This window comes from Fusarium subglutinans (genome assembly GCF_013396075.1).
Source record: "Fusarium subglutinans strain NRRL 66333 chromosome Unknown NRRL66333_c0000244, whole genome shotgun sequence".
NCBI lineage: Eukaryota > Fungi > Ascomycota > Sordariomycetes > Hypocreales > Nectriaceae > Fusarium > Fusarium subglutinans.
Genome location: NW_023502307.1, coordinates 41183 through 64779, shown reverse-complemented (window position 1 = coordinate 64779; position 23597 = coordinate 41183). Strand labels below are relative to the sequence as shown.

Here is a 23597-nt window from a genome sequence, read left to right as displayed (position 1 = left end):
TCGAATATGCATACAACGGTTTATGTCCGCTTGGATAGGCCAAGTGTTGCTAAGTCCAGGCCCTTAACCCCGAAGTCGCTCCATACGAGCTCCGATTTCTCCTTTGGGCAACTCCCTATACTCCATGCGTATATGCATCTTATGATACGAAGCCTTTGGATAATGTATAAAACAGCGACTATCTCAAGTCAAATAGCGATGGATGCTACTTGATCATACTCACAAGTTCAACCTCTCAACTCTCAGCCTGTGAACCGCGAACATCATGGAAACTCAGAGAATCCTCATCACCGGCGCGACCGGCTACGTGTAAATGGACCCTCCTATCGTTTGAAGTACTTTACAACTTCAGTGGTGGTAGTGTATTAACAACGATCCTCTCAAACCCACACCTCGCGAAACTTCCCATCACGGCCCTAGTCCGCACCCAATCTGAAGCTTCGACTCTATCCTCCCTCCCAATAACACCTGTTCTCTTCACCAACCTCGACGATACAGCTTTTCTCACTGAAGTAGCTTCAGCACACGACATCGTCATACATGCAGCAAACGGTTATCACGTCCCCTCCGCCCAGGCCTTCATCAGCGGTCTCGCGCAACGGAAGAACCAAACAGGGCGCGACGTTCACTACATTCACAACTCCGGAACTTCGAATTTTGGTGATAGACCTGTTTCCAAGACGTACGCTGAGAAAAGGGTATTTTCGGATAAAGATGATGTTTACGCTTATGAGAAGATGAGGCAAACGATTGAGCCATATCATCAACGAACTGATGATGTTAGCGTCTTTGAACTTGGCGAAGAGTTGGGTGTCAAGACGTACATCATCTGTTCCCCTCTGATCTATGGTAAGGGAACGGGCTTGTTTAATAAGTCGTCGATACAGATCCCGACAATGGTCAGGACTGCTCTGGAGAGGGGACGGGCGATGTACGCCGGCGACGGACTGGGAGTTTGGGGTCACACGCATATTGAAGACATTGCAGCGCTTTACACGCTCCTACTAGCAAAGATTGTTGGAGAGGAGGATGTACCTTTTGGCAAGGAGGGATTCTTCTTTGCAAACCATGGGAAACAGTCATGGTTTGACATAGCGAAGGAGATTGCAAGAGTCGGCCATCAACGAGGCAAAGTCACCGCTGAACCCGAAAGTGTTGGGCTGAAGGAGGTTAGTAAAGCTTGGTTCGACGGTGATGAGCATCTCACTGAGCTTGAATTGTGCTCGAGGTGAGTTGGATAGTTATTGTTGATGAGCGTTGCTGACGTTGGTAGATCTCAGACGAGAGGCGATCGGAGTCGCGAGTTAGGATGGGAGCCGGTGAAGGAGGACTCGAAATGGACTAAGACTGTGACTGAGGAATTTGACGCTGCTCTTGAAGCTATGGCCTGAAATTGGAGAGCACTGGAAGATGTTAATGACGGTTTGAGGTCATCGCTGCAGGATATGTTTGTTACCTTAGATGAGTTAGACTACTTACTTATGTTTAACCCATCGCAAGCAAGCCGACTTCTTTTTTCCTTTCTTTTTCTTTTTACTTTTCTTTTTTTAAAAAAAAACTCAGATAAATCTAACAATTCGCGGTAATGTAAATGCATATAGAAGAGCTTGTATCATTAGCTAACTCATTTCGCAATTCGTCCGATACGTGGTTAAATAAATGTAGTGCTGCGACTTTGCATTCAATGATTGAGTAGCACGGCGGTGATATTGCCCGCGAACGGTAAGTGCCAGCGCGAACCGCAGCCCATTTACTTTTAGTGTTAGCGACCAAAAAAAAAAAAAAAAAAAAAAACCGCTAAGGCATAAGAACTTATACTTGAAAGTAAGACGATAGGAAAATGCAAAAGTCAGAGTGAATTAAACTTTTATAAAACACTTCTTAACTAATTTCACTGCGTTTGTAAAAAGAATTAAAAAGTCACAGCATTGGGAATTAAAATGCTAAGAAAACAAGGCGTAAGTAACTACAGTAAACCAGTAGACACGATGGTTCCAGCGATGGGACTTCTTGTCAAAGCAACAAAATGATCGAAGCACAAACGCAGCGCCAACACAAATGCCCTCCTGTCGCAAAGTTCGTGTTTGTGAGCAGCCGGACTGAGAGAATTGGAAAGATGGTAATGGATTAGTAAAATGGTCTTTACGGAAAAGTAAAATAAGTAAATAATAAAATTAATGCAGCGGTGGATTGCGGGATAGGAACTTTAATTTGCTGTTAACTACCGTTAGTTTTGAAGGTAAAGAAAAGTGTGAAAATAATTACCAGTTCCTACATTACTACAATCGTAACATAATTCTCAGACAACAATTCACTAGTACAGTATCCAACTTTTCAAAACCTTAGAAATGCAACTCTAATTGCATTAAAATACATTCTGGCATTTCCTGCGTGGCAGACATTTTTCTTTTTATCCAACTGAGAAATTTTAGCCTTCACAACCCGTTTTCCAAGAGAGAGAAAATTTCACCAAGCAATTTTCTCAATCGGTCATTCTCCAACTTCTTCTCAATGGACTTTTTCTATTCCTGGCTATCAAAGTCAAATCTTGAAGACGTCTACAACAGCAACGGCGATTACTAGCAGAACATTGTCTTGTCTGTTTAGCTATCTTCAAAACCTACGACTACGAATTGTCGGGAAGGTAAACCGTCGAGTCCCTCGAGTCAGAAAATGCTGATGGAACCCCAATTATTTGTGTAAATGGTGCGACAACATGGCAAGAAATCATCTCATTATTATCCTCTAGGCTCAAGCTCACTCAAGTTTCTGAGAATCCACCGACACAGCTAAACTGGTGGCTGTTGGGCGTATGGCGATTAATTCTAGCTAGAACAGTTTGGCATAGAAGATCGGGGACTATTACCAAAACCTTACGAGTGGGCATTCTGAAAGATGGTCAAGGTAGAGACGCCGTTGTGACAAGTTTTCGATGATTGAAGTAATTGAAAAATACCAACTAAGCCATCTCCAACCGCATTTGGTCACAGCTAGGGCGGACAACCCGATGCAGAATGGCGGTGATTAGGCGTCCAGCTCTCCCTGACACGTAATAAAGGCTTAGTTCTGGGTACAGTGCTGGGATTTCTGAAATCATGTTGTTGGACCAACCATGGTGCAAGGTACGGAACTTTGACCCCAACGACGCACCGTTCACTCCAGTAAACAAGCATAAATAAAGTTGTTATGAGTTTTTATAAGTATTCGATACTCTGTATGTCGTGTGAAAGCTTTTAAACAGCCAGATAACCCATGGTTGAGGCTTAAAAGCGATCCAGGGCTTCTGCTGAAAGTTGCATACCCTGAAGACCCCGCTTCTTCCATAGCCCGTTCAAAGTTCATCGCAGCTTCATCAATACCCGATATTTAGAGACACGCCGCAAGTTTAGACATCTACGGAATGACATGCACCATAGGTTGCGTGTATATTGGAATTGCGCCATGCGGATTGGTATTGCGTGTTTGCAAGCTGTAAATAATAGCGAGAGATAGACCTGCAAATGAAGAACGAGATGCAAAGTCATGATGGTCGAGAGCTGTCTGAATCAACGGTATGTTCAACATTCCTTAATAGTTGAGGCTATTTCAATGCTGGCCAGTCTCTTTAGAGCACTACTTTCTTGTACAGGGAGATACAGACCTCGAAGGCAACATTTGTACTTGGATGATTGGATTCTCATTTCATACTAACTAACTCCATAAAAGCTTCATCTAAGACGAAGCCGTCGATAAGCTATCTAAAACAACTTCTCGAGGGCACTGAATAGCTCAGCAACACCATCCTCCCCAATGTTGTCCTCCAACCATCCTTCCGCCTTCTCAACCAACATTTCCCAGGTATCCATTTCCTCCTGCAGTTTCTTCTTGAAGAACAACACCGCACATGCTGTAGCAACCACATCGTCCTTATCCGAATGGTCCTTGACTGAAGCCGGCAGCGTCAACTTGGAAACCTGGTCAGAGGTCACACCGAGGACGCGCTCGAGATCGGAACTCCAGGACCAGCTACCCGCAAAGGTTTGAAGAGAAGTCAAAGCTTGCAGTGGCTCCATGTCACTGACGGCCTTTCTCTTGGGGCCTGTAGTGATAGAGGATGCAGGCATGGCACAGAAAGCAGAGGAGGCAGCTGGCGCAGGAGCAGAAGGTCCGTCGTCGAAAAGTCCGAACCCCATGTCTTCACCAGACTCTTCCGCTTCCTCAAGTGGCATAGCCGCAGCCTGATCCATCTCTACTCCATACTCATTGAGAAGACCCTCGTCAACTGCAGCCACAGGTGGTGCGGGAGGCATGACCTGAGCAATTGGCAATGCAGGTGCAGCAGGTGGAGGCGGAGGAGCACTGCCAAACAAGCTTCCTTGTGTGCCGAACGATCCTCCCGGCGCAGCTGCGAAAGGATTAACAGATGATGCACTAGATCCTGCGGCGAAACTGCTTGCTTGGGCGTTTGAGTTGCCAAACAGTCCTCCCCCAGTGTTGGAAGACCTAGAACTTGAACTTCCAAAGAGGCCACCACCTCTTCCAAGGGCTTGGGGAGGAGTTCCAGATGAACTCAAGGATGCTCCACCAAAGCTCCCAAAGCCTCCGGTGCTCCTGGTATCTGGCTGATTCGATGAGCGAGCACGGCTGAGAAACGAGAGAAAAGGTTTCCGGTTGCTTGGTGCACCGAAGCGAGTAGCCATCATTTGCGGCATGATATATTGTTCTCGATTCACGTCAGGCACAGCCTCCTGGACTTCTCCTCCGTCAAGCTCGTTCCCATTGTCCTCAACAGCGATGAACGAGCACCACTTGCCTCCAACTTGATACTTGACACCAAGACGCACAGCCTCACGTTCCACCATGTCAGAGAAGTGGCCATCATACTTTTCCGTGAGGAGTTTGCCGTCGGAGTCCTTGGCATGCTTGAGCCATCCCCGGCCTTCTTCGAGTTCCTTGACTTCCTTGCGTGCTGCGAGTTGATGAATTACAGAGTCTTTCTCGGCGACTACTGTGATTGGGATCTCGAGTTCGAGAGGGCCATGGCTTGAGGTGCCTCTGAGAATGACGGACTTGGGTTGCTGCGAAGGAGTGTCTTCGGACAGAAGGACGTACACGGTGGTACGGTTAAAAGGGAATAGAGGAGGAATGGTGCCGGGTGTCTGAATATATCGAGGTGAAGGAACAGTAGGAAGATGGTCAAACTTGCTGTCAACGTCCGCGGCATCAACCATCTCAGTATCATCATCATCGTTTGCAGACGCGTCAAACAATGAGATAGGCTTCTTCGGGCCCTCCACTTCCTTGGTCTTTTCCTCCTGCACAGTATCAATCTTCAAGGCGTCAACTACCTTCTCGATCAACTCAAAGTCATCTTCGGTCGAAGAATCTTCCTTGTCATACTTGATCTCCAGAGAATAATCGGAAATATGGGGAAACAAAGCTCCTCGAAGCATGCGAACAACCTTCTTATCCATCTTCTCATCATCAGCAACCGTCTGAGCAAAGCCGTTGCCAGCTCGGGCAATACCCTCGATCAGAGAGGTACTGGCGCCTGCTCCAATACCAAGGGAAAAGACCCGGGCAGCACCCTTACTATCAGCCACTTCCTTGTTGATAAGCTGGAAAAGACGATCTTGGTCCCAAATCTCGCCGTCTGTGAGCAGGAAGACCTCGAGGTTCATGTCCTTGTAGCGCTTCTGGAAAGTAGCCTCGAATGGCTGGTACATCTCGGTGCCACCGTAGTCGCTGTCAAACGTCTCGACGTGCTGAACAGCCTTGTCGAGTGTCTCTTGGCTATAGGATTGTGACCGATCCCAGAGGAAGCTGAAATGAGAGCCGAAACTGCAAATGTTGAACTTGACGCCAACAGGAAGAGACTTGAGAAAGATCTGGAGAGCCGTTTTGAGGCCCGGGATCTGACCACCCATACTTCCACTTCTGTCGCAGATGAAAACAATTTCAGGCTTTTCGGCGGGTAGTTTGAACTTGGGGACAAGCGTGGTCATGATGGCGCGTTGGTTCGGGATGGTGGGGTGAGTTTCCAGGATAGCTGATGGTTCTCCTAGCTTCGTGGCGACTACTTGGACAACAAAATCTTGTTCCAGATGGGTAGTGCCCTGTTGGAGTGTGGCAGAAGCTCTCTGGAGGGATGGGTCTTGGGACTTGGTCGTAGAGGTAGTGCCAATCTCTACTGAAAGAGGATGAGACGGAGACTGAATGGATTTGATGGCTGAGCCGTCCGGCATCTCTGCATCAATGGTGAAAGAGATGCCTTCTTTCTGTACAACATTAGACGAGGGGAGGGATTCAAAATCCCCATATCGTGGAACAATCTGGGTTGGGATAGTGAAGCGAAGACCATCGACCTGGGCGTCATGCTTGAGCTCTCCAAGGTACGTGATGTCAACCTGCACCTTCTCACCAGCGGGGACGTTTCCAATAGTGGTAGTGAAAGTATCAGCTGCTTCAAGGGACTGCTTGAACAGACCAACGGTTTGTCCTTTGGCTTTAGCTTCATTATAGACTTGTTGAGCCTTCTGCCGTTCCTTGACTACGCCTTTGATGACGCGCGAGCCGACGGTGCAGGTGAAAGCGACGACGGAGACACCGTCGTAGAGAGGGAACACATAGCGAAGTTCATCGATGGCTTCGCCGGTGGGGTTGACAAAGGTCTGGGTGAGGTTGGTGCGAGATGTTGTGGCGAGGATAGTTGTGTGAGCTTTGATCTGGACCTGAGGGAGGTATCTCGGGGTATCTTGGATGAAGATGTAGCAGCCGCATGAGGTCGTGTTGACACGTCTGCCGACTCGTGAACCGCCAAAGAGTGACATATTGTTTCCTGTTCTCGGTGACGATGCTGTCTAGGGTATAGGCGGTGTTGACTGGTGCTGTCAGAGACTGAAGTCGACAGCGATATCAGGTGAGAAAGTGGAGTGGAGTGAACAAGACAGGCGATGGAGATGGGGAATTGAAAGCCGTATGGGTATCACAGTGAGGGTTAATGAGGCGCAGCACTCTAGCCTGATCCTACAGTAGAAATGGATGATACGTGATGATGACGGTGATGGAAGAAGTCTTTGGGTGAGAGAAGTGAGACGTGACTGACATCGCAGTACGTCTTATATGCAGTAGACTTACTGAGTGAGTCAGCCGGGATGTTTGTGCCTCAATTGACGTCGATGGCTGCCTTGCCTGCCTGTTGATTCTGCCTAACTGCATGATTGGCTAAAATCATTCGACACTACGATCTGATTGGGCAAACAAGCCACAATTCTGTTGCCTGCCACGCCGAGCTTCCTCTTTACCATGTATTTGCTTGTTTTCTGTGCCTAAGAGATATTTCTTCAATCATTCTTATTAATTAAGGCATGCTTTATTTGCCAGATAGTATCTGCCTTGCTTCTCAATTGGAACACGGGCTAATTCCCTGGCGGGGGGAACCTGCGCCAAGGCACAGCCGCTATTGCTAGCTCGGTTTGCTTCGGGTTTGGTGATAATATTGGGATTCTGCCTTGGCTGAAACGTCCAAGCATTAGTTGGCCATGCGAATGCAACTAGCGGCTTGTTTACAGACTGCACTCAATTGATTTATATCAGATGCATCCTTTAACCTTTTCTAAACTTATCGCATCTTGGGACTAAGCGCTTATACACTCTATAGATTTCCGTGACGTTCCAGATCTGGACTAGCAAAATATCAATCCTGTCAAATCTTACGGAAACTGGTGAAGGGAATGCGACTCATCGTGACCGCCACGACGTCTGTCAAGCCTCTGTGAATGCTCTACGAAGATTTATCGCTGGATATTGAGCATCGGGCCCCCAGATTCTGGCAGGTCTGTCTATAACATACATCCGGAAGACTCGTACTAAGTGTTGTGTGAAATGCCCCCAGAACAGTCCCTCAGAGGAGTAGACGCGATAGTGGGGAGGTTTGACGCCAGCCATGGCACTGTATCCGCTATGCTCTCTATAGGAATTGAATGATCTTCCGGTATTGTGAAGGATGCGTAGAGCCAAGCCCTTGATGCAGCTGGAAGATGCATCAGACCTAATGGCCTAGGGTGTATGGATCGTGACTATCGTTGGTCTTTCGTTCCGTATATGAGTGAATAGGATCGGATCTGTTATCGATGGTGCCATTTTACGGAGGCCCAGATGATGCAACCCAGTCTCAATGCGTCAATACGGACTCCTACGAGGCACTTTCGAGTTCAACATGTTCTAAGTTTAGGCTCTTGTTTCCATGTTTGTGAACTGTCCTGTAGTTGATGTGTAACGCACGATAGAATGTCGGAGGGAAGACCACCATTCCAGTCTACCATGTCGAGATACCCGCATCCAAGACGCGATACCACTCTCAAAAGATGGAACCCTGGTGATCTCCGCAACGTAGAGATATGAACGTATGGTCCTCAGGCTGCCAATATACAAGTCTGCAGCATGATCCAGTCCCAACTTCTCAAGGCTCCTATCATATCGGAATTGACCCAAACACTCCCGGTGACCGTTATCGTATTCTACTAAAACCCCGATGATGGGCCGATGAGCAAGTGTCGTATCCCTGCAGAGAGTCATAGCCACAAGCCCTGCCATGCTGCAGGATGAAACAAACCATGGCTCAGTACTCGTAGTCCATAAGTACGGAGCGTTCGGCACCAAGGAGGCTGGGAAGGGACATTGAGAAGGCGGTTCAATCACGTCGCATGCAAGATATCTGAGTGACTTTGATTGCACCGATGACGAGTTGTTAAACCAAATCTTTGTTCCACCTACTGCCGCTGTAAGGATCCTTTCAAGCACTAAGCAAGACTCTGGAGGGCCACTTGTTCCAAACAGTGTGTTTCTTCCTCGGTTGGTCGTGAACTTAGAGACTGTTAGTTCAGAATGTTATCGCAAGAAGGCAGTAACTATCATCTTACCACTAGACAAGCCGAGGGCCGATTCCCTGCGCCCAGTGCATACCTTCGACATATCTCGGTCACATACTCTCCTCCGTCTAGAGGCATATGGATAAAAAAGTCACGGGGGTAAGCAGCATCCATATCTTCATAGAAGCTTGTATCATTCTGCCCGTGAGCATGAATCATTGAAACGGAGGATCCGCCAGTCACCGCTGTGTACCCTGTTGTACCACTGGCGTTGCAGTCGAAGGACATCATCTTGAGTCCCTCGGGGAAGACGTCAACTAGTCCAAGGGTCATGATGTCAATGACATTGTCTGGGTGCGAAGGATCTGCCCAACTAACATAGTTGCTGCTGGCATACGGTCTAGTCTCACCAGACATAACGATGTCTCTCAACTTGATACCCTAACACAAGTTAAGATGGAGATGTCGATCTGCAGGTCATACTTACATCAGACTTTATTGCAATCTCTTTGGTAGCGTTCGAGGTAGTAAGAACCCTCCACCACGACTTCATAATCGGTGTAGGCCCTACCAGCGGTGAATCCGCACCACAGAATATGACAGACCGAATTCCTCGATGATCTTCGGCAATCCATATTTGATCAACTGGCTTATCCATTTTTCTGCGTAGCCTGTTGTAATCTTGGTCGCCAAAATTTGACGCTGTATTGCAAAGGGTCTTGACATAACGCACTCCATCGACTGCAGTATAGTTGACGTATATATCCCGTGAAATTTCAACTGTCGTATCAGAGACCTCGGTGCCCAGCGACTGCTCTTCGGCCGTGATAGCAGCACATTCGCGTACTAGATACCCAGCAATGGTCATGAGAGTCTCTGGAGGAAGTCTGATCTGAAGTTGGTCTCTAAGCTTTGGGGCCAGCAGGCTCTTGATACGATGGGACCGTCGACTATTCTCACTCGCGGGCGGTTCAAAACTCCATTCTCCAGCAGCGACCAGTGCGTCCGATATGTCATAGAGTCTAAAGCAGAAACATTCATGGTGAAAGAATGGTACACGGTGACCTTGCATCATGCATCGGCGTCTCGCGCATGTATGCAGATTGACCCATTCGTAGCTATCGTGTACAATTTCAGTCATACGGAGTTTGAAATCCATAGAAAATCGTTGACCTCTGATATCTGCTTTTGTGTAAGTTAGAGGTCAAGTGATATGGATCGGAAACAAACGCGAGATCACTAAGTCGCCTTCCCGTAACTCGAATTGACAGAGACGGCATTTTGTATCTGCCATGCAGTAGTATGGCGCGTCGTGCGGTGAGTCCATGACTAGCAATTCGCCAGGCCGAGAAGTTGGAACTTGAGCTAATAAGCGCCGAACAATTCTTGCCCGCATCACCCAACAGTAGTGGGGCCTTTTGAGATCGGGCCGCTGAAATGTTAATCCGTGTCTCGTAAAGTTGATCAAATGCAACGTACATGGAGGGGCTCAGGATTATCAATTTGCAATGTTTATATTTGAATGAACCATCCAAATCCTCGAGAGCAAGCTTGGCAAGGAGCTAGTTGGAGTATTCGGTGAGGCTGACTGATCAAAAGCGTCTCACTATGTGGTCTGGTAAGAGGAGACAAGTCGTGTAGAGCAGCGTATAAGATCGAGCCATACAGGTCTCTTCCAGGTATAGCAGAACAGCAGCCTCTCAGCATCAGGATCTTGAAAGCGTCAGGCCCAGCAAAACATCCTAGCCCCAGGTTTTGCTTTTAGCTGGATCTTCGTCACACATCAAGCCATATGCTGGTGTTAAACTATGGTTCAGAGTCAAGACAATAGTCTCGAGTAGTAGCTAGCCTTGACCAGTTCATTCAACTCCAGAGTAAGGCATCTCGCGTGATGACAGGGGTAGAATCTGTTTGTTTCGTCCCAGGGCCCTTTCCATCGATAGCTACTTCAATTCTGTCACAGGACTTCCATTTTATTTACAAAGTAACCCTATCACTGAAAGAAAAAAGGGCCCTAGGTTTCTTCCCTCTTCGTGACGTTTAATATGCTTTTTGGTCCGCTTCTTTTCGAAACTTAACAGTACTGGACTTGATATAAGACTTGTTTCATTGGTTAACATAAGAGCTTTGAGATGGCGTAAAGTTTTGAACTTTCTATTATGCACTGTGCAAAAGATCAAAACTCTACTCAGCCACGTATAAAAGACATCCCTCAACCATGGGATGTGTAGTAAAATCTTCCGTTTAATTAATTTATATTTTCATTTCTTATTCATCAAAATAGCTGCAGAAACTTCAAAGACGAACCCCGATCCATCATGTGTTTACTACTCATAATACTCAAATGGCTCCAAGCATTGTTTAGCCTCTGTCTTGCGAAGCCGAGGCCGTCAGGTAGATACATAAAATTCCGGACTCCTACAGCGTTAATGAATATCGACAATAGAAATCGATGTGACCGGCCTTACTACTACTCTGGCCCCAAGACCCGAGCTTAATGGATTACCGGACGAGGTCATGATAGTTATTGTTCAGCATATATATAAAGGGACTGATCGACCTTCCATATTCGCCTTCTTTGTCCTTCGTCAAGTCTCCAGACGTTTCAGACGACTTACTCAGGATCGTCAATTTCTTTCACACGTCTTCTCGAATAACGACTGCTGCAGAGTATGTGCGCTACCCACAGCTTTGTGGCAAGTGTGTGATGATCCGCCACGTCCGTACTATTCAAGCTGGTGGCACCTCGATGGCTACTCCGACGAAAGGCATTGTTTTGGTCACAAGATCAACAGAGAAGACTCAAAAGGACTCGGTGACCTTATCAGAAACGAAAGTCTATGTACTGCATGCAAAGAAGGTCTCGACGCCCGCAAGAAACAGGGCATGTCACTAAGCTGTAAATTTGCAGCCCGAAATGTATCAGACTGGGAATACTGTTTGGCCTGTAGAGTTGAGCATCCATCTTCATGTTTTTCAGCTGGTCAGAAAGTATGTATTGCAAGGACAGGTTATATTCGTCTTTGTGAGCATAAGGTAATCTACTGGGACGACTTCAAGAGACTCATCACAGACCCGGTTCCGTATAGGGGGGCAACACAAAGATGTGTCTTTACGGTCTGCCATCATCCAAGTCACCGCACGCCCTGCTCCGTCGGAAGTTACGCCGCCCCTATAGCATCACTGGTTCGAAGTAAGGATCGGTATTACCTGAGTCTTAACTACGACACGTTTACAAATCCCAATCTGGCTCCAAAACAGAATCCACATGCTTACAACAAGAAGGAAGGAACGATATACCTTCCGTTTTCCACTATCAAGCAAGCCATTCAGCCCGTTCGACAAAAGTGCGCACAATACTTTGCGCCAGAGCGTCTATCCGGGTTGCTACCTGAGCTACGCTGCATCTACATTGATCAAAACTCCTCTGGTTCAGGTCTAGTCAGGATACTGGACCCGTATTTTCTCTTCAAAAGATGTAGATACCATTGCACTCCTGGGTCGGTTTCTTCGTCGGTCAAGAGTCGACCTTGCCCGCGGCGCAATCACAAGAAAAACAACTCGTGCATCAGTCTTCAATATAGTCGATTTATAATGCTCAATATGTATCCATCCCAGAAACTACCTCGTCTGAATCTGCCAAGTCATGAGTGGTTTCATGAAATCAGACGGGTGTCATACTTATACCAAGGGCCGCCTTGCGTTGCTGAAACATGCCACGATCCAAGCTGTCGGAATTATTACTCAATGACAACGACCTCATCCCATCCTGCAGTTGACCTATCAAGATCGCCAAGAAAGAGGATGTGGAATTGGTTCTGAGCCTAAGGGCATTGCCTCTCATTTTTCCACCTTCCGCCGCCGACCGACTCAAGTTCTCCTTCAATATTACCTCCCAGTCAGTCATGAGTTCAGGCCTTTGACTTTGTACGTGTGAACTTACGCAATGTAAGTGTTGCGACATCTATGTCCTGTATATTTATGTCGCTAACTGATATTAGGATTCACGGATTTTCCTGCCAGTACGCGGACTGCTCTGCCATTGCCTGTCGTCACAATGAAGCTATCAACAAGCGCCAGGCAAAAGTCTTACCAGCATCGCAAGCAGGTCATACAGCAGTCTGCTTCTGGACACTTCAGACCTCAGTGTTGCCTTGCACCTCTCCAGGATACCCATCCGATCATGGAAAGGTAATATGATTGCGAGAATATCGCAAAGAGAGCGGCAATATATGCCACATTCTGGAATAGTGGCATAACGTACGTACTAATATCGTAAAGATGTCTATAAGTCTATTAGGGATAAGATGGATCAGTAAGTTTTAATTATACTGCTAATAGCATGTTTAGATAGTACTTAGAGTTATAGTTAGAGTTTTAAAAATATTTTCAGAAGTACTATTACCTATCCATAATATAACAGGGTTATGTACCTCAGGAATAGTAAGTAATACAATAAAGTTATCGAGATGCTTGTTATTGCAGAGGTGATTGGTATTGGATCTGGTGATAGATAGGCTGGACGTATTGCTACTAAATCTAAAATTATGGCAAGATTTAGGTAAGTTTAGGGCTCCTTTAGGGTAGTGTGTTTTATAAGACTTTTGCCGTTTCTCTGGCGGTGACGTTCTTGGTAGTTGGCATAATTGTCTCTTTGGAGAATTTGTCTATGACGACGAGTGCTGCGTCGTTTCCCCGTTCTGATGTCAGCAGTGCCGTGACGAAGTCCATGGTGATCACAAGACTCCTGGCGAAAATGGCCGAACCACGAAATGACAACGACGAGCAACAGTTCCGGGCACAACTCTTGAACAAGTTGGATAAACTCATAGAGACACAGAACATAGTTGCGGAATCACCGATGAGAAGGAGGTGTTCAATGACAAATACGGTCCCGTGGGCCGTTACCAGGCAGACGACGAAGACGCCAGTCCAGAAGAAGGATTCTTCCCCAAGAAAGCATCCGACGTCGTCAACGCACCACACCTGAGCAACGCAAAGAAATACCTTATGTTCAAACTGAAGGAACCAAACCCGAAACACTCGCTATTAATGGCTCCTACACCCCGAGTTGAGATATTCATTCACCGTCGTGACCTCCGACGGACAATATGAGTTCAAAGTCCCAATCATCGGCTACAAGGGATCGAGCGTAGACGTGCAACGACGTATCGATGCAATTAAGTTTAGCATTCTCTTAGTGCTAGGTAATAACAAGGTCCCTAGAAAGATAACTGGACGGATAGGACGCCACTCGGATGGGAACTGCCTATCCTGTAACTTGTCTTGTGCTGGCTGTTTACCATCTCCTTATCATCTTAGCTTTCTCCCCCTCGTCAATTTCTGCTAAGCGGCAGCCCTCCCAAAAGACCTCTCAAAGGGAAGCCGTCCTCCATACAATTCTGTCCCCTTATTTGATCTTTCACCATAGCTTATCATCGATAAGACCGAGTTGGTGGGGAAAATAAGAGCAGGAACAAAGTCAAGAGTCTGGGAAAGCCCAGAGGATTAGGAGGGTCTGATCAAAAACCCGTCGTCTGGGATAGTCAATCGCAAGGAAGCATGATGCAGTCGGGGTTTAGATTCCGCCAGATCATAAGTGATGAACACAGCGGACTTAATGGCCCTGGTGTGTATATCTTGGCTCTTGGCGATCTAACTAAAGAAGAGGTCGCCTGGGCGAGCAGTTTCAGTTACTATTTGGTGATCGATTTGGACTGACTGCTTGTCGAAGGCGATATCCCTAACGATAAGAAGCTTATCCGTAAGATGGCTAAGACGAAGACGAAGTAATTACTTAAAGCACTGTATGAAGAAGTCAAAGAAGATGAAGAGCCACCCTATAAAGCACTTACTTTGTCCAGAGTCCTCTTTTGTGTTTACAAGTCCATCCCACTAGATGCCTGGCGTGTCGAATTCCACGAAGATAAAAACATAGGCTTTGCGGCTACCCTCTACTCGAGAACTACTTTGGGTGAGATATCTATTCATAATGTTCATAACACTAACACTGCTGAGGAGCAAATTACGATCGATCCCCGGGTTCGCTGAGCACGCGCTTCTGGCCTCCAAGTTACAGTTGGCGACTTTAACCTCCACCGCCTTTTGTGGGCTGGCTCGCTCCTGAAGCCCAGAAGAATATGTGCAAAGGCCAGGGCACTTGTGGAGGGGATGTTGTGATCGGGAAAGAATCTTCTCGCCGAAAGTGGCACCCGTAACTATACCCATGGATCATCGAAGTATTGTATTGACTTGACATTTGCCTGCCGGGATATCGCCGATCGGTTTCTGGGTTCTGGAGTCAACAAAGAGTTCTGCTGGCACGAGTCTGACCACTTCCCAGTTCGTACAGTCCTCAGCATCCAACCACGGCTCGACAATTCTCTCTCTACAAGTAGGGTAAGGCCATTTTAGAGAGATATCAAGCAGAGATCCAGGACAAGATGACATCGCTAAATAAGCTCGACTTCGAATCATGCATCTGACGAGTTGGAAGAGTTGGGGGAACAGTTTCTCGTCAACGTCAAGGATGCTATGGATAACCACGTACCTAACGAACTCAGGAACGCGTCAATACCGACCAGCCAACCAATGAATCTTAGTAAGCGGCCACAATCGCCCCCAGGTTTGAGTGCTGCCGAGCGCAAAAAGAAGCTGAACGAGAATTTTAGAGTCAAACCGATCAAAGAGGCCGCTAACACTGCCGCTGTATAGCCAAGACAGTAACTCACAAATAAAGTTTGGAGTGTGGTCAAGGGAACCGTCCAGAGGGCGCAACAGCAGACTGCGCCCAGCATGCAGCCTTTGGCAAAGGACACGCGCGTTATTACGTACTAGACTGAAGAGGAGATGCAGACCTGGATGAAGAACAACCTGTGGTCTGAGACTTCTCACACGTTCATACCAAAGCTGCGACCCCCCCCAATGGGATCTAGATAACCCTCGATTGGGCATGATACAGATAATTACTGAGCGGGAAGTCGATAAGTACATCCACGGCCTGCCAAGCAGCAAAGTGGTAAGGAATGACATGGCTAGCAATACTACCATGAAGCTAGCTCGCTCGCTAAAATAGCATCAACATTTGGCCATGGGGGAGGCGTGGGGTCTACAGGGTCCCCCTTACTAGGTGGGCATAAATGAGGTCTGCCCTGCTAACGTTGTTAAAGGTACTGTAATGCTGCAATTTTCATTTACGGGGATTTGATGGAAAAGAGTCGTAGGTTTCCAGCTTGAACAATAATGTATGACAAATTGTGTCACGTCATTATCCAATGGCAGCCTAAAGTTTAATTTTACGGTCAGCAATTGGCAAGATACTTATGCAGTCGCCTTGAAAAGCTACCTTAAGCTTCAGCTGGTAAGACAACACATCTTTACTACGGTTGCCTGAGGGGCTGCAGCCTAAAGTGTAAACCTTTGGCCATCGGTAGTTGGAGAGAGGTTAGACCATAGACTGAGCAGAAGCAAAGTGGATAAAAATGACAAAAAGAATATTTAGCTTTTGTCGCTTGCGGCTTTGGCTCATTTAAGGTTCGTCGACCCCGCCATTATAAACTCTACGTTCCTATGACTCATGCGGTAGAATTATTATAAAAACCCCGCGTCTTCCTCAAAATTTTGCTTCCTCCACCTGCTTATCACCCAGAACCAAAAATACAACGTAAAGTCCTTGCTTCAACAACATCATAACATCATGTCGAGCAATCGAAGTTTCCTTGCCTTCCCATCAGAGCTGCGGTCGCAGATCTATCGCGATTACTTCCATGTCGACGGTGGATACGTTTACGACGCGAAGTCCGACAAGCTCAAGACGAGTGACGATCAGCCGATTGACCTCGCCCTCATCTTCACGTGCCGTACCATCGCCAACGAAACTAAGCATCTCCCCTTATCCCTCAATTCGGTCACCTTCTTGACTCTGTATCGCGAGGATTGGCGAAGTCTAGCTGGCTGCTTTAACGTTGTTGCTACGTACTATCAACACTTGGAGTTGGACTTTGCCCTTCATGTAGCTGAGTTTATGACACCAGACATGCAATCGCAGCTCGCATCGAAGTATCCCGATTTTGCGCGAGAGTTTGCAACCGCGTCGGCCAACCATCGAGAGCACTATCCCATTCGTCACGATAACGACACCAACGACCAGGTGGCAGGCGGGGAGGCCTCTTCGCAGGGATCTGACCCTGGATTCGAGAATGCAGAATCGCAACCCGTCTACGAGTCGAGAGGAGCACATTGTGTGCATATTAGACACATTCTTAAGAATTGGGTCAATCCAAACGAATCGTACGCTGGGTTCGCCAGGATCCATCAGAGATACCGCCCAGGTCATCCTTCGAAGATTTGCTCTGCAACCTCCTGTGAGATCAAAGATCCTCTGTCGTACTGTTTGCAACTTATGGCAGAGCAAAGGCCTGTCGAGTTTGCTAATCACATTCGCTTAACCTTTCCGCAATGGACTGCAGCAGATCCAGTACAGCAGTTCTTGGATCTGCGATACGATGACTGGGCTATCCCATCTGAGAGCCAATTGAAGCGTGTGATCAGACTCTTAGGGCTTGGTGACATCTGGAGACGCCCGGCTATGTGGCATGCCAAGCCAAGAGACGATGCCGATTATATCGACGACCTTGACAGTGACGAAGAGCAGGACGATGCTGACAATGACGAAGAAATCACTACATCTCCTGGCCATGATTCTGACAGTCTTGTACGTGCTCCTCAGGGTATCCGTTGTCGAGAAAAAATACGATTTTCAGCCGCCGCGAGTGCAATTAGGTTTCTCAAGCGGATTCCTAATCATCGAACTTTGATGAAGAAGATCGTATTGCACGAAGACTTCAAATCTGTGAAAAACCCCGAGACTCATGCTCAAGGCCTAGTCCCTTTCCTCCAAGAGAATTCATCACTGCAGATTGTGCGTCGCGTCAGTATGCTAGATTGCATTTTTGGAATCGGAGAAGCCCCTGCCGCCGTATCAACCTACCTACACCGCGGTCGGGAAAGGCAACAGAAGCTACACAAAAGATTGTTCTGTTTACGAATCCTCCCATGGCTCAAAGAGGCGATCGCTATGGAAGAACGGCAAATCCCAGCCGAATCATTCACGCTAGTCTTAGAGGCGGGAGGAAACCAGGACTACTGTACGGATTTGTTCCAGCGCATACTTCATCGAGATGTTGCCTGGTGCCGTGCGCAGGAGATATTGGTGGCGCGTGGCACACTTTCTCTTTCGCCTTCACACATCTACCACGATAGGATATGCGTTCAAGACTTGGAAGCCATTGATCGACTGGTCAACCATACTTCGACGATCTTGACCACTGACTTCAACACTGGGGTTGCATGGGATGTCCAGGCTCTAATTCAGCAAATCCAGCATCTCAACGGGCCTCAATGGACCATCACATGGATCATGGACGATGGAGCCGGTTATGAAAGAATGGTTCTTAACCAGACGTACAGGGACAGAGTGGCTGAGGTTTTCGAGATCCAGACTGATGATGGCCATCTCGTAGCCAGTTCGGATACGACTTAGCGATTCAATCAAGACGGTCGAAGGAGGAAGATAGGTAGGTTTCTTGTAGTAGCTATTGTATGTTACCGGACGAGGCTTTCTAAGCTATAGTACGTTACAGGTAGGTTGTAGACAACTTAATTTAACAGGTATGCACCCCAGCCACTGGCCTCCTTCTGTACCGCTGCACAAGCGCCGGTAAGTTGACACGGCAAGTTATATTTAATAAATGATATGCAGCATTTTCTTAGCCTACTTTTCCGTGAGAACAGTTCTTGTTGGATAAGCAAGAGTATGAGTTCATCATATTCAGTTTCGATTATATCGAAAGGTGCACAGCGTCTCCGTGAAATGAGAGTGCCCTGCAAATGCCCAGTTGAATGCCCTGAGAACCTGCCTCCCTCGTTATCATTCAGGTAATAGCACTACCTAGCCTGAGCTGCATTTTACAAGGATTTGGAGCAGCTGTCAGGCCCTCCATTAGATACCTGTGTACTTGTTCCATTAAACGGAAGATGACAGCGTCGTCATAAAGCTCCAAACGATTATCAGTGGCAACTTGTATCATACTACTCGCCTTGAAACAGTTGTAAACATTTATATATTGGATCTCTTACATCAACTTCGAAAAGTCAGTTGAACTTTCCTTTTCCAATCTCTAGATATTATGACCTTTGTATCATCCCTGACATGACCATGAACTTGTAGGAGCCGTATTCGTCGCATGTCGAAGGTCTACGAGGTGCAGGTGCGATGTGCAATTGAGGCCTGTCGCTAAAGAGCTTAGATTCACATGATTCGCGACGACTACTTGTTATAACTCAGGTATATGTATGCGCCACAATGTCAATCGAATGAGTCTCTAGCGTGCGAAGCGTAACTACACACGCAGCCAAGTAGTACGAGACTCGCGACAACATCATACGTTTCACCTGCGAGGAATAGAAGGCACATAACCAATTTATTGTGCTAATTATCAACAGCAAGACGTATTGATGGTCCATTCATCAACGCTCTGTAATTTTCAACCAGCTTGGTAGTTCAGCAACGATATCGTCGCATGGAGTAAAGTGAATGCTATAGAACTTAAAGGCAGCCTCAGGACTTAGGCAGCGGGCAACAGAAGCCTCCATCCCAGGGGATTGAGAACTATTGTGAAAAAGTCTCTCGGTGCACCAAGATACGGCGTCAAATATTCCATTCTGCACTGTCGTATATATTTTCTTTTTTCCTTTTTCTTTTTTTTTGTAAATGAAATGGAACGCCTTCGAAGTTATTCCTGTGCTTTGGAGCCGATCTCAAACATATAACTTCCCAAACTCCCAAACTCGCTGAGTTAGTAGTAGCGCCAAATCTTGAATGCGGGGGTGGATTGGAATATTTGCAAAAGCGGAAGAGACGAGGGGCAGGTCGTTAGGAAATCGCTCCAATTTCCTTTTGCTCATTTCCCCGCACCTTATCCTGTATTTTTCTCCTTTCCTCCATCCACCTTCAGCTTGTCGCGCGCAACCTCAGATTATTCCTATCAATGAAGAGAAAGATTTTTTCAATAGTCATATCTCAGCGAAAGCAATGTCGTATGAAAGTAAAATTCGCATTATTCCGTTTTTACTGTTTTTCTCCAGAAGGAACTTTTTACTTTTGTTTTTCTTATTGATACTTACGAAATAAATCAAGTCAAGACAGGAAAAAATTCCAATTCAACGTGGGCAATCTGCACCTGCCCATTAACTCAGAAAAGTATCATGTCATTTAAAACCACCACTCCGAGTATAGAGTACCCTGCGAAAGAAATATTATTCTCGTTGAAGGCATCTCAATTGCCATTTACTAATAACTACAGGTTGTCAATAGTCAGTCAAATCGCCGTCAGAGCACAGGTGAGAATCTCCAATCCCAGCTCCAGTTCCCCCACTGAAGCTGGCGATAAAAAAATTTGGCGTACCGCTGGTTCAGTAGATGAATTTCTTCAGAATAGTCGCCTTCGCCAGCAAAATTGTTGGGTGAAGGAGGGTCTTGCCTGTCCTTTTCTCCAATCGGAAGCCCTCAATCATTGTGCTGGTCGTCCGCGGCGTCGTTGCAATGTACCAATCCCTGACATAAACTGGCAGGACGACAGCAATATTTTCATCAACATCACTATGAATCTTTGGACGCCAAGCAAATATCGTGCTGGGTAAAGCCATTTGGTCAGTAATTGGCATGGCCACATGACCCAAGCACAATTTTATTAACAGAGAAACAATGCCAGCTCTGCTGGCTCTCCATTTGTGACTGTATAGTCACCAAGCTCTCGCGAGTTAATCCACTTATCGATTCAGCTGGTGATGTGCGCGAAGGGTAAAGCTGTCACAACTTACGCAGTTGGTGAAATCATGGGGGAGCTAGCTAGTCGGCGAGCTCGTCCCACTCGGTCAATATCAGGACGGTTGGGCGGCCGAGTTATGGCGTGATGATCTGGACAACAAATTTCAAGCCGTGTGACAGTCCTGTTATAGAAACATGAGTAACTTGGTTGGTACGGCAAATCATTCCTCTCGCTTCCCATGCCTGGGAGGTGGCGCGTAATGATTTCGGCTACACGCACAGTTGGCAGGGTGAAACGATCAGTATTGTACAGCGATGACTACTGGAGTCGGGTGTATGTTTGTGCAACACTACAAATTGTATTAATCGCAGATAATTATCAAGCATAATTACGTTTTCAGTTGCGTTGTTCAAGACCAGAAACAACATGATCCTTTTCCCGGTTTGCAATAGCATCCACCCCATCTTAACCCTATCAACAGCAACAGAGCCCAGGTCTCATATGATCAATGTCTTGGATCTTTCGGTGGATTTGAGATGTCGGGTAGTATTCCAACAAACCTCTTCCCTCTCGTCGCTTCACTCGACTCGATCCTCTTCTGTGCGCGGTCGGTTTCCATGTCCCCTATCAGACGGTTCAGCGGCTCTTTGATTCCGACCATTATTAGAGGCAAGTTCTTCGATCTGCCTAGCAACGATGTCAAGATTTCCTTTTATTTTACCCAATGACTTCATCATCTCAGCCTGTGTCCCCTCTGCAACAGATAGCCGTGTCGACTAAGCATCTACGCTTGCCTTGGCGTCTGACACTTGGTTTTCAGCATTGCTGATATCGTCCAAAGCGCGGTTCACGTTGCTCTCGAGATTCTTGTGGTTTTCAGTAATCGTATTCAAAGAGGAGTGAAAATTGGTAACCTGATCCTGCACCTCCGGTCCCCGTCCATCAGGTATTGGTTGGCGTCTCAAAGCATTTTTTGGTGTTCACTGAATCTTCTGCCGTAAACCTCGTTGACATCCAAGGGGATGCAATAAAACTTGGAGCCTCTATGCCAGGTAACAAAAAGCCATAGGTAAACTTGGTATAATATAGTATAGATTTAGAGAATCTTAGACTAAGTATTTTTAGTACCTCAGTTTAATGTTAGAAGTCTTCTTGCACTCCGGGGCATCCTTTCTGAGATAGTCTTGTCGTTTTCTGAGTGACTCCATTTTACCCATGAGATCCTCGAGCACGACCTTCGACTTCTCACGAAGTTTGGTCTCAACCTCCTCTTGTCCTTTGACGTGTTGGCAGTGGACAACACAGCCACTCTAACAGGAGATAGATGAGCCACCTTGGCAGTACACGAGCCGTTTGGAGTGTCAGGAGATGCCTGAGTGTGAATACCGGTAGAGGAGTTGGATGCATTGTCAGACGATGATTCTGCTGGAATGCTGGGCGGCGAATCAGTTGCTATATTGGGCACTTGTGTTAGGTAGCTGGCATACTTACTGCCTGAACTAATCCGACAAGAGTATTATTTTGAGTTGATAGACCCCTTCCTGATGCTCACATCACGCGCCTCACACGAATCAGTTGTGTTGTCAGAAGACAACCCTGTGACAGTTCTGGGACACGACACAACCGTCTCAATAGGCGATGAGGCAGCAGTACCGGCGAAGCCGATATCATCCCCTCTGTAGTGGACTCGTAATGCACCGAAGCCCGGCTCTGTCCTGAACTTATGAGCCTGTCTACCACTGCATCCACTACATTGAATACCTCGATGGGTTCGTTACCATTGCCGTCGTCGCCCGAGCCTTCAGAAACAGCAACTGAAGGTGTATCTGCATTTCCAGGACCCGAGATTGTAGCATTGACTTCAGGCGGGTTGATAGTACCAGCACAACCCGAGGTTGCTGTAACGGTGCCTGCTGAAGCATCTTTGTCAGTAATCTGCTGGAAGTCTAGGCAAGCCCGGACTTTGTAAACACAGGTATCCTCAGTAGGCTGTCACGCCGGAGCGAGCAGTTTCGTGAACCCCGAGGTGCCTTCAGAGGTGCTTGCTGAAATACCTTTGCCACTGAACCCCGCGGTGCGTGTATTGACGTCTGGTGGTGTATCAACATCATCGAACTTTACTATTGTTGATCGTAGTAAACGTGTTTGTGTTCCCAGAGCCTGAGGTTCTTGCTGCGTTGTCGTCTGATGCGTCTTTAGACCCCTCATCACTGTCGATCGCCAGGGGCTTTATTTCCGACGACCCCGGCCCTTCTCCGTCCCTTTCATTTCGGTGTAATACCTGATGCTGATGTTTGCGAAAATTTGTGCCTGTTTGCCCGCTGGGAGGGAGTTGAGGTCAATATCCTTGGACGAAAACTAACATCCCCAGTGAGTTTCCATAAACTCCTTCACGGGCGCAAGTGTTAGCCATCTCGTTAGCATAGGCGACAATCATGCGCTGGCAGTTCTCGTAGAGCTTGCACGCCTCAGCAAGAGCAGGGATCAACTCGTCGCCGCGGATATGAGGGGCATCGTGATCCTATCGGCCGGCGATGGTCCGAAGCGAGTCGGCGTTGGGAGAGGCTTCTAAGGCTCTCTTTCTTGCTTAGGGGTGATTATATCGGCAATTTCAGGATTCGCTATCACTGTGATAACGAACGCCCAGTCGATAACTCGCGTGTTCCGGCACAGCCAGTGGCTGTTGATCGACAAAAGGCTCTGCCGAGTTTTGGACAGTCTTGTTGGATTTACCAGGTGAAACATGCTGATCGTGCCAAATACAGCAAGAGTTGGGTAGGGGTCAAGAAATAAAAAGGAAAAGAAATCCAAATTTTGCTAAGCCTTTATCATAAACTCATCTTTAAGTCATCAAACATGTACATAATATTTGTCATAACCTTGACAAACATTTGGCGCTACCGTTACGCCTCTCTAAATA

General features: G+C 47.0%; 6 protein-coding genes across 6 annotated transcripts; 3 read left to right on the top strand and 3 right to left on the bottom strand.

Moving 5' to 3' along the window:
* Nucleotides 1-265: 265 nt before the first annotated feature.
* FSUBG_12018 (NAD dependent epimerase dehydratase family) lies at nucleotides 266-1391 on the top strand (the record flags this gene model as incomplete). The annotated part of the gene is made up of 3 exons (XM_036676764.1): nucleotides 266-309; nucleotides 353-1228; nucleotides 1274-1391. The coding sequence occupies 3 exons, from the start codon at nucleotides 266-268 to the stop codon at nucleotides 1389-1391; spliced, it is 1038 nt and encodes a 345-aa protein (XP_036532524.1).
* A 2346-nt stretch (nucleotides 1392-3737) lies between these two features.
* Nucleotides 3738-6809, bottom strand: FSUBG_12017 (uncharacterized protein; the record flags this gene model as incomplete). The annotated part of the gene is made up of 1 exon (XM_036676763.1): nucleotides 3738-6809. The coding sequence occupies one exon, from the start codon at nucleotides 6807-6809 to the stop codon at nucleotides 3738-3740; it is 3072 nt and encodes a 1023-aa protein (XP_036532523.1).
* A 1971-nt stretch (nucleotides 6810-8780) lies between these two features.
* FSUBG_12016 (uncharacterized protein) lies at nucleotides 8781-10176 on the bottom strand (the record flags this gene model as incomplete). Its single annotated transcript, XM_036676762.1, has 4 exons — nucleotides 8781-8844; nucleotides 8968-9290; nucleotides 9337-10031; nucleotides 10080-10176. 4 exons carry the CDS (start codon nucleotides 10174-10176, stop codon nucleotides 8781-8783), a joined length of 1179 nt encoding a protein of 392 aa, XP_036532522.1.
* A 2730-nt stretch (nucleotides 10177-12906) lies between these two features.
* On the top strand, nucleotides 12907-13964 carry FSUBG_12015 (uncharacterized protein; the record flags this gene model as incomplete). Its single annotated transcript, XM_036676761.1, has 3 exons — nucleotides 12907-13040; nucleotides 13405-13410; nucleotides 13697-13964. 3 exons carry the CDS (start codon nucleotides 12907-12909, stop codon nucleotides 13962-13964), a joined length of 408 nt encoding a protein of 135 aa, XP_036532521.1.
* Nucleotides 13965-16545: 2581 nt separating this feature from the next.
* On the top strand, nucleotides 16546-18390 carry FSUBG_12014 (uncharacterized protein; the record flags this gene model as incomplete). The annotated part of the gene is made up of 1 exon (XM_036676760.1): nucleotides 16546-18390. One exon carries the CDS (start codon nucleotides 16546-16548, stop codon nucleotides 18388-18390), a length of 1845 nt encoding a protein of 614 aa, XP_036532520.1.
* Nucleotides 18391-21453: 3063 nt separating this feature from the next.
* On the bottom strand, nucleotides 21454-22885 carry FSUBG_12013 (uncharacterized protein; the record flags this gene model as incomplete). Its single annotated transcript, XM_036676759.1, has 6 exons — nucleotides 21454-21543; nucleotides 21927-22110; nucleotides 22169-22176; nucleotides 22230-22387; nucleotides 22456-22638; nucleotides 22732-22885. The coding sequence occupies 6 exons, from the start codon at nucleotides 22883-22885 to the stop codon at nucleotides 21454-21456; spliced, it is 777 nt and encodes a 258-aa protein (XP_036532519.1).
* Nucleotides 22886-23597: the final 712 nt, after the last annotated feature.